Raw genomic sequence first — 18,601 nt, 5'->3', positions numbered from 1 at the left:
TGCTTTTTCCCTAGAGGTTTCTTATAGATTTGGGCCACTTGGGGCACAACAGCCACACTCTCCCCATTCCTCCTGCCATACACCAATGCTTTTGTGAGGCCCACCCTGCCAAAATGTGGTGCTTGGGGTAGTCCTTGAAGCAGAGAACATAGAGGGAGCATTGCCTTTGTGAGCACAGCAGGCTTACAGGATCAGGAGACAGAAAGCTAGGGAGATGCTTTGTGGAGAGGTCCATCACTGAAATGGTCTAAGGCCCTCTGGATGTCTTCTCTGCTTTAAGAGTATTAGCAAGACCTGCCCTATGAACTGAATCCTGTGCCCACAGCAGACACCAGCAGAGTTCAGTCAGACCTACACCTGGTCCCACATTTTGTTCTGTGCTGTGGGATTAGACTGCTTAGGAAGAGTTCCCCATCTGCCAGCCTGCCTGGCCACTAAGGCAGAGAGGACAGGAGCCAAGCAGAGGCTTGGCACAGGGATCCGGGCAGTGGGACAGAAGGGGCCGCTCTGCTGGGAGCCAGGTCTCTTGTCTCTGGGAGCTGGCAGCTCCATGCCAGTCACAAAAGTCCACAGGTTTCTTGAACACCACGTTAGGAGCTGCATTACCTGTCACAATGGTTGCATTTAAAGGGCTTAGCACCCGTGTGCTTTCTGTAATGCCTGGTGAGCTCGTCGCTCCGTGCAAAACGCCACTCGCACCCTTCCCACGAGCACTTGTAAGGCTTCTCACCTGCAGAGGGGAGGAGAGAACAGTCAGCGTGGCAGCAGCATTACTGAGCACTCAACCTGAAAGCCCGTGTCCTCCCACCCTGCCTCTAACCCACTCGAGTCCATTAGCCCTTCACACAATTCATAGTCAGCAAATAACTTGGGGCTTCTACAGTGGACATAGGTACAGTCCAGATTTTACCACAGCTAAAATTCTCACATAACCTTACATCTTGTTTCTAAGAAAACCAGCCAACTGGCCTTGGAAGAAGCCTTAAGAATGTCCTCAAATGTCTAAGCAGCTATGTGGCTGAAGCTTGATTTTCAAACAGCTCTTCAGCTCACTCTAACCTTGCCAGATGTATTACTGCAGAACTCGAGTGACTGTACTAACACCTGAACACTGTACAGGTGTGCACTACTCCTGAGTGACCACCACTACTACATCACATGCTTTACCCCAGTTCTACTTACCTTTTGTGTGGCCAGCCTCACATCTACTCCCCTCAAGCATTCATGCCTGCTGCCCCCAAGGACTGCACCTTTTTTACTTGCTTCTGACAACAAAATCTACCCCTGGGACCAAGAAATTATGTGTCAGGTCATCCAGTGTGAGAGGATACATTTTTGGTTCTTTGAATCAGCTGGTCCTTCAGGCTTCTTGCACTACACCTTCATCAGGTGTCATTCTGCCCCAAAATATTAACAATACCATTGAAGGCAGTGAAATGGTGTAGTGGTAAGACGGGAGAGATTCTAGTCTGCTGGTAGGAGTTGGACTCAATGATTCTTGTGGGTCTCTTCCAACTCAGTATATTCTATGATTCTATGCTCATATCTAACTATCTTCTAATGCACATCTGTCTCTGCAGATCAAAGTCTGCCATGGTGTAACATCTGTGGAGTCATTAACACCTTCTGATGAAGAATCCCAAGTCATGACTCCCTTTTCCTTTTCAGTGCACATGCACTGGTGTGCATTCAAATTTAACATCTCCCCCCACAACAAATGTTCCAGTGCATCTCCTCCTATAGAAACTCCATGTCACTCTTCCCCATGCAGTCAGTTGAGCTAAAATTCAGACAAGAAATCACTTTCACTACCAAGCTTCTAAGTGGATTATTACTTATTTATTTGTTCTTAATATTGCTAAGAAGGTAATCTTAAAAAACCCACCACAGGCCACAGTGAGGCTGCAATCTGTAAGACCCCTCTAGGCCAGTCACATGAAACAATTACTTGACCACAGCAGAATGTGCAAAGACACAGGCTGCTATATTTAGTATGTTGATTCAGCAAGTATACGAATGAGATCTGGATATAGGAGACCTATGTATATCATGATGATGAACTGGAGAGGCAAAAAGAGCAAGAAAAGTGAAAAGGGAAAGAAAATTGCAGCAAAACACATGAGAAAATGCTGTTCTCTGTTTGTGAGTTTCTGCAGACCTCTTGTTGCACAGGCAGCCCTGCACAGTGGTCATCTGCCCCACACAGAACAGAATGTGCTGAGACCCTAACTGAAGTTGAGCCATTTTATTGGCCTTTGAGAAGTTTATTTGGCTCAGTAGTTCAACTAAAGGATCCACTGGGATGAAATTGTGAAGAAGGGGCAGCAGCTGGCAAGACTACACCAAAATATCCATTTATCCCACAATCCCTGAATGAAGAAAGGCTATCCTGGATGTCCCTGCTGTGAATCACAGTTCCCCATGGGAAAATGCCCAACAGGACAAGGAACTGAGCCAACAATAACACTACCCCACTTAGAATGTGCCTGCTTGGTCATCTCTGCAGACTCACCTCTTGTTCCTTTATTCTTTGGGCAGGATTTCTTCAGGAAAATAAGCAGTTAGAATCTTCTTAGTGAGCAAGGTGCTGGTGTCTTGTTTCTGGGCTGGTTAGCTGTATCTCAAACACTGTCACCACGCACTGGAGCTGCAGTTGCAGCAGTGTCCCCCCAGCCCTTTGCACCCTACCTGACCAACAGCATCTGCTCTCCTCAGCAAAAAGGATTCCCAGACCTGCTCCTGTGCCTGTGATGTAGCACCAGTTTGCTGAACAGTTCATGCATTATTTTAAAAAGCTGTCAGTAAACAAGCCTCGATGATAATGCAGTTCCTTGGTTCTCTGACGCTCTCTAGTGCCTACCTTAGAGTGGAGACAGCCAGGCAGGGAAACTGCCTTGCAGCACATTTGCCACACACTCTGCAAAGCAAATGCAGAGACAACTGCTCAGCCAAATCTGGCAGGTACAGCCAGTCTGAAGGATACAGTCATCTACAGAGCAGAAAGGTGAAAAAAAAGCATCCTGGGCTTTCTGTGAAACTGTATAGGCTATGAGGACTGAAGTGGAGTTTGGCTTGTTAAAATTTGTCAAGAGCTTTTAAAATATATAGTGCTATATATAGGTTACAAGAGACAGAAAAGCCAAGCACAATTACTGGTGAACCCACAGAATGACACATATCTCTGTTACATGCTGCAGGGGCTCCTCTCCCAAATGTTCCAGCTTTGGCCTTGCACAGCCCTGAGCTGAGTTTTGTTTTTCCTTTGTCACCCAAGCCCTGTTCAGCAAAATGTCAGGCAGTACCTCTCAGTGCTCCAGACTGCACGCTGCCATACCAGGCTCCCAGTGCACGAGGTAAAAGCAAAGGAGCACAGTGACCTTTAAAGCCATGTCAGACAGCTCCTTGACCCAGAGACCTCAAAGAGGTTCGATTTCCTGCCCTCCTGCAGCTACTCAAAAACAAAAGAGGGAAGGAGAAGAGAGACCTGACTGTCTCTGGATGTGAAGACTAAAAACAAACTGCTCCTTTAATGGCTACATGAAGATGAAATGGAAGTGTATCTTGCCAAGGTGCACATATGTAGAAAGCATGGGAATGAAAAAGGGGGAAGGGTCCTCCTACCTCACTACTGGCAATAGCAGGGAGGAAAAATGGGAAGGATCCTTTCCATGTGTTAGGCTGCTCTTCTCTTGTTCAGAGGATTAATGAAACTAAAAAGATGATGAAATCTTCTGCTGAAGGCAATGGCAAAACTCCTACTCACTTCTACAGGGCCAGGATCTCCCTTTTTTTAAGAAATTAATTATGAGCTGCAAAATCCAATTAAAAATAGGAACATCACGGAGTTGAGCCACACTGACTTTTTTCCTAATTTCTCAAATTAAAAACCACATTCAAAACTTGTGCCTGCAAGCCACTCCCAGGAAGAAGGCTTTACTCCTTATGTCACCTTTATTCAACACAAGGATCTATGCAGTCCTTAAACAAATCCATAAATCCACATTTATACAAACTCACTCAATGGAGGAGCCAGTCCCCATCCAAAAAGAAGCCAATACCTAGGAAAATGTTAAATACTCAGTTCTTTCAGTTGAGAACTTACTCCACACCATGGGGCTGGCTTAGATTCCACACACCCATAAATGCACCTGGGAAGCACTGCAGATATATTCAAGCAGTGAATTGTGCAATTTTTCTAGATGAGCACTTGTTTTTAAAAAATGTATAATTTGCTTACAGGGAAAATCTGTAAGCAACATAGAATACTGGCTTTCAGCTGTTTCTATTTTCTCCCTTGGTAGTCAGAGACACTACCTAGTGATTCCAGGCTTACTGACTTGTAGTTTCCATGGGCAGCACGTGCATCAGAGAGCAGTGCAGCACAGTGGAGGAGAGCTGCAGTGAGACAGTGGGGCACAGGACCCAACACCACACCATGTGCATTGGAATTGTGTTATTTCTGGCTGCCCACAGCCTTGTCCTGTAGCTGGAGCCAGGCTGTAGGTGAAGTATGCCAGCTGTGCACTCACACAGCAGCTCCTGGGACAGGAAAAAAGCCCCACATCTACACTCTGACCAGGCTGAACCAAAGCCTCATCTCAACAGAGATCACTTGATCACCAGGAAACACTCACATCAGACACATCTGAGTTGCCTGGTGAGGATCCTGGAGAAGCAGCCTGCACATGCCTGCTTGTGCACAGACCCATGTCCTGACACCTACTGGTCTGGGAGGGCTGTATCACCACAACAGTCCTACAGAAATGCATTTAGCCCTTCAGATATACCTTAGGGTTTCAGTCCATCATGACTGCACACTTCTGTGAAGCAGGCTCTCTTCACTGTGGCTGTGTCCCGTGGTCCATACCTCATTTTAACCTTTTCATGTTCCTAGACTACAATTTATACCCTGAGACTAGGATGCTTGGGGAGCAGGCTCTCTGTCCCACTTCTGTTTATGACACCTCATGCAACTGAGCTCTTCTTCTCCCCCATAGCACATTTCAGTACAGTCTGGCCCTCCATCCTGTATTTCATCCAGCCTGGTCCAATCTGGTAACTGGAGGACAAAGACCTTTGAAAATTTATGGGAAACATGTAATACTGAAGCTAAAATTATAAGTCATAACAAAAAAATCCATCAGACTTTGAAAATCAGCCCTGAAATCGGGTCACTATTCCTTTTGTGACTAAGATGAATGCAAGACTAAGTATTAGGCATCTAGTTACAAAAATAAACAAATGATTGATACAGCTTTTGCTTGAAAAACAAAAATTTATCATTTGAAGTATGAAAAGCCAAGCACACAATCCCATTTTGCCACTCCTGTGGCAAACACACCCTAGGTTTCCAGGAAAACATGATGGATATAGCTGGACTGGTTCTGTAATCACCACCACATCGGTCTTTGGAACTTCTCCCTCTATTTTCGAGCCTCAGGAATTCTTGGTGAGTTTAATCTCACGCAGCTTTAGATATTGAAAGCCAACATCTGACACTGCCACCTATGGCATGCTTTTTCAATTGAATGGGGAGGCAAAGGCATGGGTGAACTGTGACACATCACACCCAGGCAGCCTGGAACTGGAGGTGAATTTTTCTGCTTTGATGGTGCAGGGAGCCAGGCAAGCAGCTCAGCTGCACACACCTGTATCTTTGCTCTCCAGCCACAAACCAGAGAACACCAGGTCTTTGCTCCAACACATATTTAAATTGTAAACCCTGTACCAACCTTCACTACAAATATTTCCTCACAAAACACAGCAATGGGGATGTTGTCTCTTCTCAAGATGCAGAGAACCCCTGTCCTTGCCCCCTACATCTCACAGGCACCCTCCTCTAGGTCCCAGACATATTTCTCTTGTCCAAGAAGTAAGGCAGTGTTTGCTAAGACATCTCAGAGAGGCTGTTTCAGCAGAGTGATTAGCAGAAATATTAGGTTACAGGACACAGAGGTACCTACTCAAGATCAGCTGAGGACATGATCACAAAACTACAGCACATAATGGGCACATTATACTTCTTATAGCTGCATTATTTATTGCCAATCCCAAGGGTTAAAAAGTCATGAGTGCACTCTTCTACAGAAATAATGAGATTTTAAAGAAGAAAACAATAATATTCAGACATCATTTGCCTTCTGCTTTGTAGATAACCTAGGGCCATGGTTTTAAACCTCTCTTTGCAGCCCTGCAGGCAAGGAACATTTATTTTGAAATACAGAGGAAGAAATTTGCTCTCTATTCCCCGAATTTCAACAGCAGGGACTTTAAGAAAAAAACCCTCCAGATTTAGGGATGTGTACAATAAGATCACAGACTTCCAGTGTGATGGGGTAAAACCCTGACTCCATCCAAGTAATTGGAAAAATGTTCATTAGGCTCAAATTTCACCCTGTATCTTTATGGAATTGAAAGCAAAGATATTATGGTTATGCATCCATCCATCCATATCTATTTCCTTACTCTCCTGCAGGGCACTTAGTAAAACAATCAAGTAGTTTAAGCTCCCAGTCCTGCAGTGAGTTTTAGAGGAGAATCACAGTCAAAATCCTTGCTAATACTTCTCTGTATTAAAACGTGGTAGTGTCATGGGACTCCTTTAGTCCCTTGACACCCTGTTTTGATTCAGCCAAAAACGTTTCAAGAAACTGAGGGGAAAACACCAAATTCTGCCTATATGCATATTTTGAAGGCTATTCAAAGCAAACATTAGTTGCACTGTTTGAAGAGCTCCTTAATATTATACAGCTACACAAAGCTAGCATGTGAAAGTGTGTTTAAGAAAAACAACAGAAAAAACTAGCATGTGTTATAATGCTTAGAATTTTTCAAATATAGTTTCAAAATCCAAGAAAAAGTTGTCTGAAAGAATCACAAATATTTGCTTCCTTTTTATAATTTGCAATTTAAAAAAACATTTAAAATTAAACTAGTTCTAAAAGTCTCAATTCTAAAAGTATGTATTGAAAGACACTTTCAGCTACACTTGTTTCAAGACTGATGTTCCCAGAGAACTAGACAAACTAGAAAAAGGAATTAAATGCAAGATTTCTTGCATGTATTTTTCCTATAAGGAAGCTCTGGGAGTCTGATATGTGTGAAGAATCAAGTAGTGCTTTTTAAGAGTGTTTTAATAACTTTCCTTGCGACCCTAAGAGTGTTTTAATGATTCTTCTTGCTACCCTTCCTGAGAAATCCTTTTGGGACTACTGCTCCTGGGCTGGTGAGTGGGACCATGCTGTTGCAGGAGCAGCAGCGTCACTGCAGGATGAACCCAGGCATCCTTCCGAGGCCAGTGCCTGTGGGGATGCTGCTGCTGCAGACAGGAGTCGCTCAGAAGTGCCAGAGGCTGGTGTGCTTTTGGGGGAGAAGCAGCCCCCAGAGCACCTTGCAGAGAAATGCCAGGCAGGCATTCCCAGCTGCTCTGCAGTTTATGATGAAAGTCTGCCTCAGCACAATGAGAAGCCTAATGTGGAGCTTCACTTTACCAATATTTTATATTTATGTAGCACTCTTCATCTCCAAGGGTCCCTGAGAGCTTTACAAGCTACATACATGGCATACCAATGAAGCCAAGCCATAATTCTTCTAATTAGCTGAACATCAGCACACAGCACATGGCACAAGAGAAAATGTTACTGGTCACTCCTCTCTTCCTATGTAAAGTGCTATGTGAGATTTAATAGAAACATATCTCATTTGGGTTTAAGGACCACTGAAAAATGAAATCTAACAAGACAGGTCTCCCTAACACCAGTGCCTGTCTTCCCTCATTACCTACACACACTTTGTGAAATATGAGCCACAGAAGAGGAGCTGCCCCAGACCCGCTCCCACTTCCACACCAGATTCAGCACGTTACCATCACATGGCTCAGGCAGCTGCTCTGCTGGTGAGGTTACAAAAAAGCTGGTGAGCAACTGCAGTCCAGAGCACAACAACATCAGCCTCTTTTTAAGATTAATAAGTTCATTTCTTTAGCAAAAAGGAAGAGCAGGCTATTTAATACACACATCCTCTGGAGATCAATGCTAATATCTAAGTGTATGTGCATGCAACCCATCAACCAGTAAAACTAATTACAAAAATCAATTTCAGATACTTTTCTGAGCCTTTCATTCCTCAATATACTCCTAATTGATTTTTGTTGGAAAATAGAAAGCCTAATTAATATTTTTATTATTTAAAAGGAGTGCAAAGGAGGGGGCAATGGTGAGTGCTTAAATGGTCCGCCAATGTTTTCTACACAAAAAAAAGAGAAGAAAAAACATTAAAATTGTCATTTTATTCAGTTTTGCTACCTGCTGGAAAAATGGAAAAGCCTTTGAAAGGCTGACAAAGCACAAGAGAAAAGCTGGCAGAAGACAGTATGGGGCAGAAGAGGAATGTGACAGGATTGTGAAATACACAATGTGAGAAGGTTGTACCTATTTTTAGAAGGGCAGGGATGATCAGGTGTAAAAGCAGTACATTTCCATGAATGATGTACAGTTCCTTTCATCCAAAAAGGTCAGAAATGCCCTTATAGAGAGGTGACTCTGATCATATTTATATCAGAGATGGGGGAAAAGAGGTTAAGAAGGAGACCCAATGTCCAATCAGTCTTTCTACAAACTTCAAAGCTCCGGATTAGTTCCTAAGGGCCTTGCCAAGGCTCGTCTACCAAGCCAGCAGCAGTCTTCAGCATGCAGCCATTCAGGACACAAAAAGAAACCAATTTTTGCAGCATTATGTCTTACGCACACACAAGAACCTAACACATATCCACAAAGCCCACTTGCCTAGCTGAAAAGCAGAGAAAAGCAAAGCATGTAGCAACATTCAAAGAAATGGAAATATTCCATTTTCTACTCAAGAGGCTGCATTTAACAAGCACACACTGCCCTCGATACTGAGCCCTGAAGGAGGGGAGGCTTTATCTCTTTGGGTCTGTGCAAGACTCCCATTGAGAGTGACAAAGCCTTTGCAACGTGCTCCCCGTTCAAACCTCTCTCCACAGCTCCTCTTTGAAGGCAGCTCCTCCATGGTGGGGAGCAGGGCTGGGGGACACATGCTGGTGCCAGCCTGAGCACACAAGCCCAGCTTGTGCCCCATTAATTGCCAGCACATCCTCCCCTGGGCCGGGCCCTGGGGACAGGAGCAGAGCGATGGGGACACGCCAGCACCAGGCTGCAACACCAGCAGCAAATCTACCCAATTAAACCTCCAGAGTAAGTGAGTGTGGAGGGGGAGGAAGAGTCAGGAAAAGAAATAAAAAGAAGGGAAGGGAAGGGAAGGGAAGGGAAGGGAAGGGAAGGGAAGGGAAGGGAAGGGAAGGGAAGGGAAGGGAAGGGAAGGGAAGGGAAGGGAAGGGAAGGGAAGGGAAGGGAAGGGAAGGGAAGGGAAGGGAAGGGAAGGGAAGGGAAGGGAAGGGAAGGGAAGGGAAGGGGAAAAGGGAAGGGGAAAAGGGAAAGGAAAAGGAAAAAAGGAATTGCTTGGCAACGGGCGGGCAGAGGCAGCTGTGCAGCAGCCGGGCTGGTACCCAGGCGGCGGGGCCGGCCCATGAGCAGCCCGCATCTCCTGCATTTCCTGCCGGGGTCTCCTAGTAACAGCCTGGGCACGCCGCGCTGTTGCGCTTCCCCTCCTCTCCTCCTGTTTCTCCCGATCACGAGAGGCATCGCTGTTTGCCCTAATTACACATTCTCTGCTGCTTCAAGCTGCCATTACTTCGGTCCCCAGAGGAGCAGCAAGAAATTTTTTAAAATGTCCTCTAATAAGGGCTTCTAGTTTCAGATTCTGTGGAGCTCTGCAAGCTCAAAGATGCAAAGCAAGGTAGCAGCGGCAGAAGGAACAGATGAAAAAGGAAAAAAAAAAATCAGCAGCTCACTGGATCAGATTTTTCCAGCACTCTGAAACATGTTCTTTTCCCTTTGTTTTTTTGTAAGGTATCTTAGCTGGTGGACAATGAGATAGCCTTTAAGGGACATGGTGCACATTTCCATAATCTAGAGCAGTGTATCAATGATGTGTTCCTTGGAAACCTATGGTTTAGTTCAAGAGTTTCTGAGAAATTCCAGACTACAGATAAAGGCAAATAGGCCAGGAAAAATATGAGATGCATGTATCATAGACCGTGTTGAGAAATGACAAAAAAAAATTAAGAGGAACAGACTTCCCTTTTTCAGATGCTAACATTTTTAATGGTTTTGCTCCATATTTTTGCTAATTAATGTGAGGTTTGCTTATTCAAACTATTGCAGTGCTGATGTTTTTCAACATTTACCACTTCTCCCTTTAGTCACCAGAAAATCAGAGAAAAGATGACCAAAAAAAAAATGATGCAGACTGGCAGAGACAGCACAGGAATAAAACACGAGGGGAAAAGAACATACATTCCTTCCGATTTCTCACTTTTGTCAACAACAAAAATGGAAAAAGATCCAGGATCTGAATCATTCAGATACTGAATCTGATTTGGGGATAAATGCAAATGGGAAATAATGTGCTTGGGTTTAAAGAATACACTGGCAAGTTCCCTCACTAAAGGCTGCCCTGGTGCCAAGGCAGAGCTGCCGACATGCTGGCAGGCACGGGCTGAAGGAGATCCCACCTTTCCTGGGGCTTTCTCTGTCCTTGGGCACAGCTGGCAGGTGGCACCCAGGTGCTCCACCCTGAGCAGGGCTCAGTAGAAAGGCCTTGGCAGTGCTGCTGGGCAGCCCTTGTGAACCAAGCACACTGATCCCAAGAGCACAAGGCAGCGAGTAAAGAGAATTAATTTTACCAGCTAGGAAGATTCCCCATCTGGATTTCAGAAAAGGCACAAAGGATTACTTGTCCTTAGCTCTAAGGCGGTTACATGCAACCAGCTGGAAAGCACCCAGATCATTCATGCTGCCAGGTGAATGCAAGTAACCAAAGGAGGTAACACAAATGTATTACGACATTCCATTGCTGGGTGACACTGTGTCTTCAGGGAGAAAAATCAAAAAACGAAGAGGTTTTCTGTATGAAACATGTTTACTAACACACATTCAAAGCCAAACAAAGCCCAAGAAAAATATCACCTTTTCTACGGGTCTCACAAAGAATTAATGATAAAATATCACTCATATGGAAGTCAGTTTACAATGGATCATAGCTTAATCAATTCAAACTAATTTTTACCCAGATATTTACAGATAGAAGTCTTCTATTATTTTCAACTACACAGGCCAAGTTTTTAGCTAAGCTTGTTACGCTGTGCGCTGGTTTTTTCTCCCTGCCTCTCTCCAACACACATGTTCCGATTTCTAAAATAACAAACAACAACCATACTGGAAAAAACCCAAATGTGGAAAATTTCACTCTGAAGAAGGAAAGGCTTTACAAACTTTATAGGTGACCAACGAGATGTACAAATGGAAGTTTATATTAACTAAGCTATTAAGAACTCTCTGTGTGTGGTGAGAGTCCAGATGTACAGGAGGAAGGAATAAATCCCCCCTAAGCCTCTGAATGTGCACGGCCACACAGTTGAGTACACCTTTCTCAGCTGGGCATCAGCTCTTATCTTGAAACTCATGTTTGTCATCATTAGCTTAGCTAGCATGCTTGCAGATGTTTTTTCAGCATTCAGTTTTTCCAGCCACAATTTTCAGTTCTGAGTTTTGAAAGCCAGACATCTTCAGGAACAAACCTACCTAACACAACATTTGTGTGCTTATCTGCAAATGGGGACTTCTGGGATTGCAAACTGGCCTGCAGTGTTTTAAAGACTTTGATTCTTACTAAGCCTTCTTATTATGTCTAAAGCTGACCAGTGGAAAGATTTTGGTTCTGCAGTCAGGTGGCTTTAGCCACTGTGCAAGAAGTTGATCCACACACAGAGTTGAGGTACTTATTTACAGTTCTGTGCAGAAAGGGGTGCTGGGTGGCAAATCCACAAAGGTGACTGTAGATGTGTTACACCTATTGCTTTAGTGAGAATCTGAATCACCACACGTGTTATGAAGGGAGTAAGGCCCTTTGAAATTTTATATGGTGGACTGTATCCAGTTGACTTTGTGGTGGTAAAAGGTGATTAAATACATGTGAAAGGTAATGGTATGTTGAGAATGATCTATTATTCCTCTTACAGGTCAGTTTGTCCAAGACCCTGCTCAAGAGGGTTTAAGATTTTTTGTCAAAATGCATGAAATTTTGGCTTTCCTCTTAACATGGGTTGACACTTTGCCCTCAAGAGGATTTTGTGTGAAAAAATATCATGGCTGCCCAGCTGGGGCACAACACTGAATGCAGCTTGAATGGAGTCTGGGCACAGCTCACAGTGCAAATCCTGTGGGACACAGTGCCACCCCCCTGCTGGGCTCAGTGCCTGCCAGCAGTGGGACAGGCTTCAGAATCCATCTGCCCAGGTGCTTCCCAGCTCCATTTTGCTTTCATTGCCTGCCAGCCAGGCAGAAAACTTGTTGTGACGTCACGGAGCCGTGTGTGACAGCAGCCCATGACGTCACATTGCCAACACGTGCAAACACATGGAGACTGGGCAGCCTGGAACATCACAGCCAGAACTGCGACCAACATGGCACGCCGAGGCTGCTCATGTGCCAAGATGTCACCCTTGCAAAGGACCAGAATGAGGCTCATCCTGGCGGTCTTCCTGACCATGGTGCTCCACAGGCTGTCTCTGTCATTCATTGCCATGTGTACGGCCAAAGAATGGACCAGCAGCCTAGACCCTTGCAATCCCAAAGAATGGGTGAGGTTCAGGATGGGCATCATTCCCGAGGGTCCAAGGAAACCACCTGTTGTCACCAAGAGCACGACTGCTGAATGGACCAGCACCACTGGCCTTTGCAAATGCCAGCACCAGGTCAGGGAGAGGCAGGACATCGCTCCTGAGTGACTGAAGCAATCACCCATTATCCCAGAGACTGCAGCCTCCAGCCTGCCCTATCCTTTCTGCCAGTTTTGGAACCACCTTGCCCCTTGACATCATCTGGTTGCTCTGTACAGCCTGGCAACCTGTGGGGCTGCTCAGTATGGCTTGTATTGCCTTCTGTATCTGGAGAAATGTGAAGAAACCTCAGGGACAGGGAAGGTGATGGATGTCCTCATCTTCAGTATGGACAGACTGCTGGGAAAGAGCACCTTGAGGTGATCCAAATTGTTCTACAGGGTGGAGGGCAAAACCAGCCTGCCATGCAGGGCCATGAGGCTTTTCTACCACCTCCAATGAAAGAGCTCTTCTAAACCAAGGAACCCAAGACAACTGACAAAACAACCAAGACCAGGTTACAAGGAAAAAACAATGCCAACTCATCAAACTAGGGAAAGGGTAATTTTGGCAGGGGGAGACTGTGATCATCGACTCATGGTGCACTGATTTGAGAACTCAAAAGAAGAAGATGACTGTGCAAAAGGAACAAATAATTAAACCAAAAGAAGATTGAATAATAATGAATGAATTAATAATATGAACTATGACTGGTAGCCAAGGAATATTAATGCCTTGTTCCTGTCAAATGTTCTGTGGGACTGGCTAGACCAACTGGCAATGCAGAGGTGAACCCACATAGGCTGCTGAATTGTGGCAAGACATTAACACAGGTAGAGAAGCTGGCTGTAAAAGTACACCATGCAGATGCCCACATACCCAAGAGTCAGGCTACTGAAGAACATTGCAACAATGAACAGGTGGATCAGGCTGGCCAAGATGAAAGGGTCTCAGATGGATCTGTACTGGCAACATAGAGGTGAATTAGTTTTGGCTTGGTGGGTCCATGATGGTCCAGGTCCTCAGGGAAGAGATGCAACATGATGGGCTCATGCTCAAGGGGTGGACTTAATCACAGACAGTATCTTCCAGGTCATCCATAACTATGAAACATGTGCTGCAATCAAGCAGGCCAAGCATAAAGCCCTGTGATAAGGGGACAATGGCTGAAATATCAGTATGGGGAGGCCTGGCAGATGAATTACATCACACTCCCACAAACCCACCAAGCCAGGCACTACATGCTGACAATGGTGGACACAAGCACTGGATGGCTGGAGATGTACCCTGTGTCCCACACCACTGCCCAGAACACCATCCTGGGCACTGAAAAGCAAGTCCTGTGGTGACACAGAACCCGAGTCAGACAATGGAACTTATTTCAAAAATAGCCTCACAGACACCTGGGCAGAGAGCATGGGACTGAATGGGTATCTCATATTCCCTATCCCTATCAGGCCGGTCTCCCTACCTGCAGCTGGTTTTTGCTATAAGGTGGGCACTGCTTATGCCATTGTGCCCATGGTTTTATTTGGGACCCCACCACCCCTGGCAAAAGCCTGGACACCTCTGCTGTATTTAGGTGAGCTTCCATGAAGCCTTGTAGCTCATCTGCTCCTGCTTTCAAGTTGCTGCTACTGGTATGTAGGCATGTGGGACTGTCTCCATATGGGGTGGGAAAAACAGGCTCTGGATTAGGAGAGGTCCATCCAGGCTGCTGGCTACTCTCTGCCCAGATATGACCCAGACTCAAACACCTACACAGTGCTCAGGAAAAGCCTCTAAGCCAGAACCTGCTTTTAAGATGGCTTTTCCTGCCTAGAGCACTACAGGTCTCCCAGTCATGCCCACCTCAGCCTAAAACAGCATTTCTGAGGACACATCTCCAATTCATCCCAGGCATGACCTCAAATACTTTAGAAATGACAGTGCTTTTGGACAAATGGACAAAAATCATAGCTTCTTGTTGTTAACTTGCCAATTCTATCCAGTGTGGGACAGCAGCAACACAAAGGGAAATTGGCAGAAGACAAATTAGTGGGTTTTTCTTTGAGTCTCTTTTTGTGATCTCTATCATTTGCCCACTGGCTGGGTGCTTCACAGAGACTCAGGAGCAGGTGGATGGGTATAAAGAAAACACCAAATTACAAATTCAAGAAGGCTCCTCTGTACCTTACCAAGGTGGACTACCGTAACACTTGAAGGCACCTGCACTTGCCCTCCTGCAGCTGCTGAACAGACAGAAAATACCAATTTCTAGGTCTACCTTGTTCCAGAAATCTTCTCATATGGCAAACAAACAAACAAATAACACCTATTTACATTTTAAAACACAAACAATAAGATTGTCCCATGCTATTGATTTGGCAAATGATGGAGCAGAAACATGGGACTGAGAATTCAGGTATTGACAACTAATCTATGGATAAACACCACTGGTGTTTTAATGGCAAGGGTTGCTTTTGGCAGGGCCCATCCTCCTGCTGCCTGGGTGGTTCTCAAAGGTGATTTCCTAAGTCTAAGCTCTTGCTGTAATAATGAAATGAGGCTCTGACTCTGACAACAAAATCACAACACTCCCCTCCAAACTTGCCAAATGGCTAAAAGGCTTCAAGATCAGAAAGTTATAGGGAGTTCAAGATCAAGCTGAGCTTATTTTAATCAGCTTTGATAAAGATTTGTTATGTTTTTACACAAAAAACCTTTTTAGAAGTCCAATATCACAACAAAAACACATCTTTCCAAATCGGCTAAGCAACTGTGCTCCCCCAAAAATGCAGCCCTGAATGAAGGTCTTTCACATACCCTTCCTCCTTCAATTCCCTGGCTCTCACTTCCAGCAGTGTATTCATCTGTTTCTTCAGCTGCTGCCTTTGGAGCTTCAGGATCCTACATGTCCCTCCATGTTCCCTTGGCAGGTTTCAGTCCTGCACGCAGAGCTGTGGACTCAACACAAAGCCATGGGTCTCTGTACAACACAACATCTTGGGCTTTGGCTTTAATTTCTCCTATGCCACCAATACTGTTCTCCCAAATGCTTTTCCCTAAGTCTTCATTAAGTCTTGAATCCTGCAGAATTGCTGCTGTGCTTGGATACTTGCTTTTTCTTTCTCTTCACTGGCTTTCTGTTCACAGATGCTAGTACACTAAAACAATAGCAATGCAGTTTCCCATTCATGTGCTATCACTGACACAGAGTCTATTTTCTCTGTTATCCCTTTACTTTGTATTAATCTTCTTTACCTATCATCCAGCCTACTCTCCTCAACTTTGTCCCCTCCAGTAATTTCCATATTCCAGATATTTTCTCTTTCATCTCCAACACCTGGAGAAAGTTCTTCTCTATTATTTGATATGCCATCTCAAAAACCTTCTGTTGGTTAATGCTCTTTCTAATCTCTTGTGTCTCATCTTTTTCTTGCAAATGTAGTACTTTGTTTTCTTGCAGGGTGGATTTGTTTGTTTTAGTTACTCTCACCCAGCATTTTGGATCAAACAACTATATAATTTAAAATAAGACATCCTGACAATGTGAAACAAACCCCACTTGAAGAAGTGCTATCTTAAGATCACATGTAGACTAGTAACATCTATTTACATGGGTATTTCCCACTGTTTAGCCCTTAAAAACCTAAATATAGATGTGAGGTGCCCAACTGCTGTTTCTCAGACTTGAGCTTCACTTGTATTCAATCCTGGTTGTGGATGGATAAAGAAAAAAAAAAAGGCAAACCTTCTGATACTTGTAAAATGCAAATCCTAGCAGAACCCCATAAGGGTAATTTTTTTATCACTGTCCCAATCTTAAGGATTTCCTGGCCAGTTTTTATGTGCTGCATCATCGCCGGTCAGAAAGTATCCACACCATCTTACACCTTTCCCTGCAAATTACTGCAAGGAAGGCTGATAGGAATGGTTTTGTCAGGAGATAGAAATCTCCAGCAGTCTCTGATCTGGGAGACAGTCACATCCCATGACTAATCTTTCCATAGGTCACAGGCCAGCTCACCCTTAGACTTATTTGCATTCAGACACTCTCCAGCAATATCCTGTTTTCTAATTTAGGAAGTACTGATGATTATACATGGGGTTTGGCTCATTGGAATTCCTTTCCTCTCCACTCTCCATTACATTGACAATTCATCTCCATGCATGTGTGAAGGCAGGATGAAAATTTTGCTCTCTCAAAAGAGAGAAAATGCCATTGTTTGCACTGATGTCTACTCCACAAATAACCATGAGAGAATGTGCTAGGGTTGAATTACCATGCCAGTCCTGCTTGCTCCTTCTTTAGATGTTTTTACTGCACCCTCACACTGGCAGTATGGTTTTCCCAAACCTCTAGTTCACCTTTTCCTCCTGTTTACAGGCCCAGCTGCTATTTCTTCCCTGAGGGGCTTCTTTGCTGCACTCTGACAGTCAGTCCCACCACTGCTCTTAGCTCCTTTGGACATCCTTAATTTTAGATGCCCCAGCTTGCTTTGAGTTCAGTCAAATATTTTCATTTCCCTTTCCATACAGACAGTGTTTTTCCCTTTCCCTTCCAGATTAAATTCTCTCCCACACAGATGATTGTTTTTCCCTCTCCAAAGGTCATCCAGAAGGTGGTTTCATAACCAGTCCGACCACTGATGGTCCTTATAGTGCTGTCCTGATTCTCTTGCAGATGAGATGTGGGACAGTAAGGTGGAAGATGCACCAAGTGAAATGTGAAATGTGGGGTTTGATGGTCCCTGGGCTTCTCAGCAAAGTAAAACCCCGAGAGAGGATTGTTCCCAATCTAGCAAGCTGCTATCAGCCTGCATTGCCTGCAGCCCAGCCTGGCTCATCACGCAGCAGCAGGAACAGCAGCCAGCGTCTGTCTGGTCAGCCTTACATATGAATGAAAGGAATGCAGCCTCCTTCCGCCGCCTTCCACCCCCCACCCGCTCCCCAGCCCAAGGTTTCTTGTTTTCATGCCCCGCAGTAAATCCCTTTGATCCAGCAAGTGGACTTTGCACGTGCAAGCTGAGTGACCAGCCCACATCTGCCTCTCTGCCTGTGAACCCCGCACTGGGAGCTCTTTGTCTGCCGGGCGCTCACACCCCTTCCACAGAGCCCACACTGGCACGCTGCTCTCGCATGACACACTAACAAACCACCAGCCAAAGGAAAATATCTTGCAATCATTTCAGACCCTCTGACCAAGCCAAGTGGCTACTAGCCATTGGCACTGCTGGGTGCATTTGCAACCCACAGCACACTCAGCTCAGGCATGAAAAAAACAAAGCGCCCATGGAGAAAAGGGCTCCTTGTCCCATGCCCTGAAGGCTGCATGGGAAGGGACACAGCCCTGACATTTATAATTCAGTCCCAAATATCCATAGCTACTCCTCTCTGTCCCACGTTTTCCACCAGAGGCAGGAGCTCCCTGTGGGGAACCCCGCTGAAGAGGCCAGTGTGAACACATTAGATGTCTTGATTGTACCAGCTCTCATTTAAGGCATCCAGCAGTCAGTGCGTTTTTAGGGAACAGAACATGCAAGCAGTATGAAGGAGTCTGAGTGACTTTGTGCTCCAGACTCAAATAAGCTGTTTAGCTAAGCCTATCACACTCCTTCCCTCGATTTACTCAGGTTGCTGGCAGGATGTAAATGTTCACAGGTATTTAGACAACCTGCTTTCCACAGACAAAATGAGAGACAGGTTTCCTGCATCAAAGATGTGTTTTAACAAGGCTGCATTTGGTCCTCATAGCGAAGGGTAACCATGCTTTCTACAAAGCTGTGCATAGCTAGGACATGGGTAGGGGCAGGGCAGCTACAGCTGTTAGGACAGGAGAGATCATCACTCCAAGCTTGTATTCCCTCTTGATTTTGCCTTCCT

General features: G+C 45.0%; 1 protein-coding gene across 1 annotated transcript in view; it reads right to left on the bottom strand.

Annotated features, from left to right (window-relative positions):
- KLF7 (KLF transcription factor 7) overlaps positions 1 to 18,601 on the bottom strand; it is a 65,969-nt gene that overhangs the window by 14,136 nt on the left and 33,232 nt on the right. The window contains exon 3 of the mRNA XM_064434109.1: positions 607 to 730. Coding sequence (XP_064290179.1) covers positions 607 to 730 — 124 coding nt within the window. The remainder of the gene's footprint in view (positions 1 to 606; positions 731 to 18,601) is intronic.

This window comes from Passer domesticus, chromosome 10, assembly GCF_036417665.1.
Source record: "Passer domesticus isolate bPasDom1 chromosome 10, bPasDom1.hap1, whole genome shotgun sequence".
Taxonomy (NCBI): Eukaryota; Metazoa; Chordata; class Aves; order Passeriformes; family Passeridae; genus Passer; species Passer domesticus.
The sequence above is the reverse complement of the archived record's forward strand: the minus strand, read 5'-3'. Positions and strand labels throughout refer to the sequence as shown.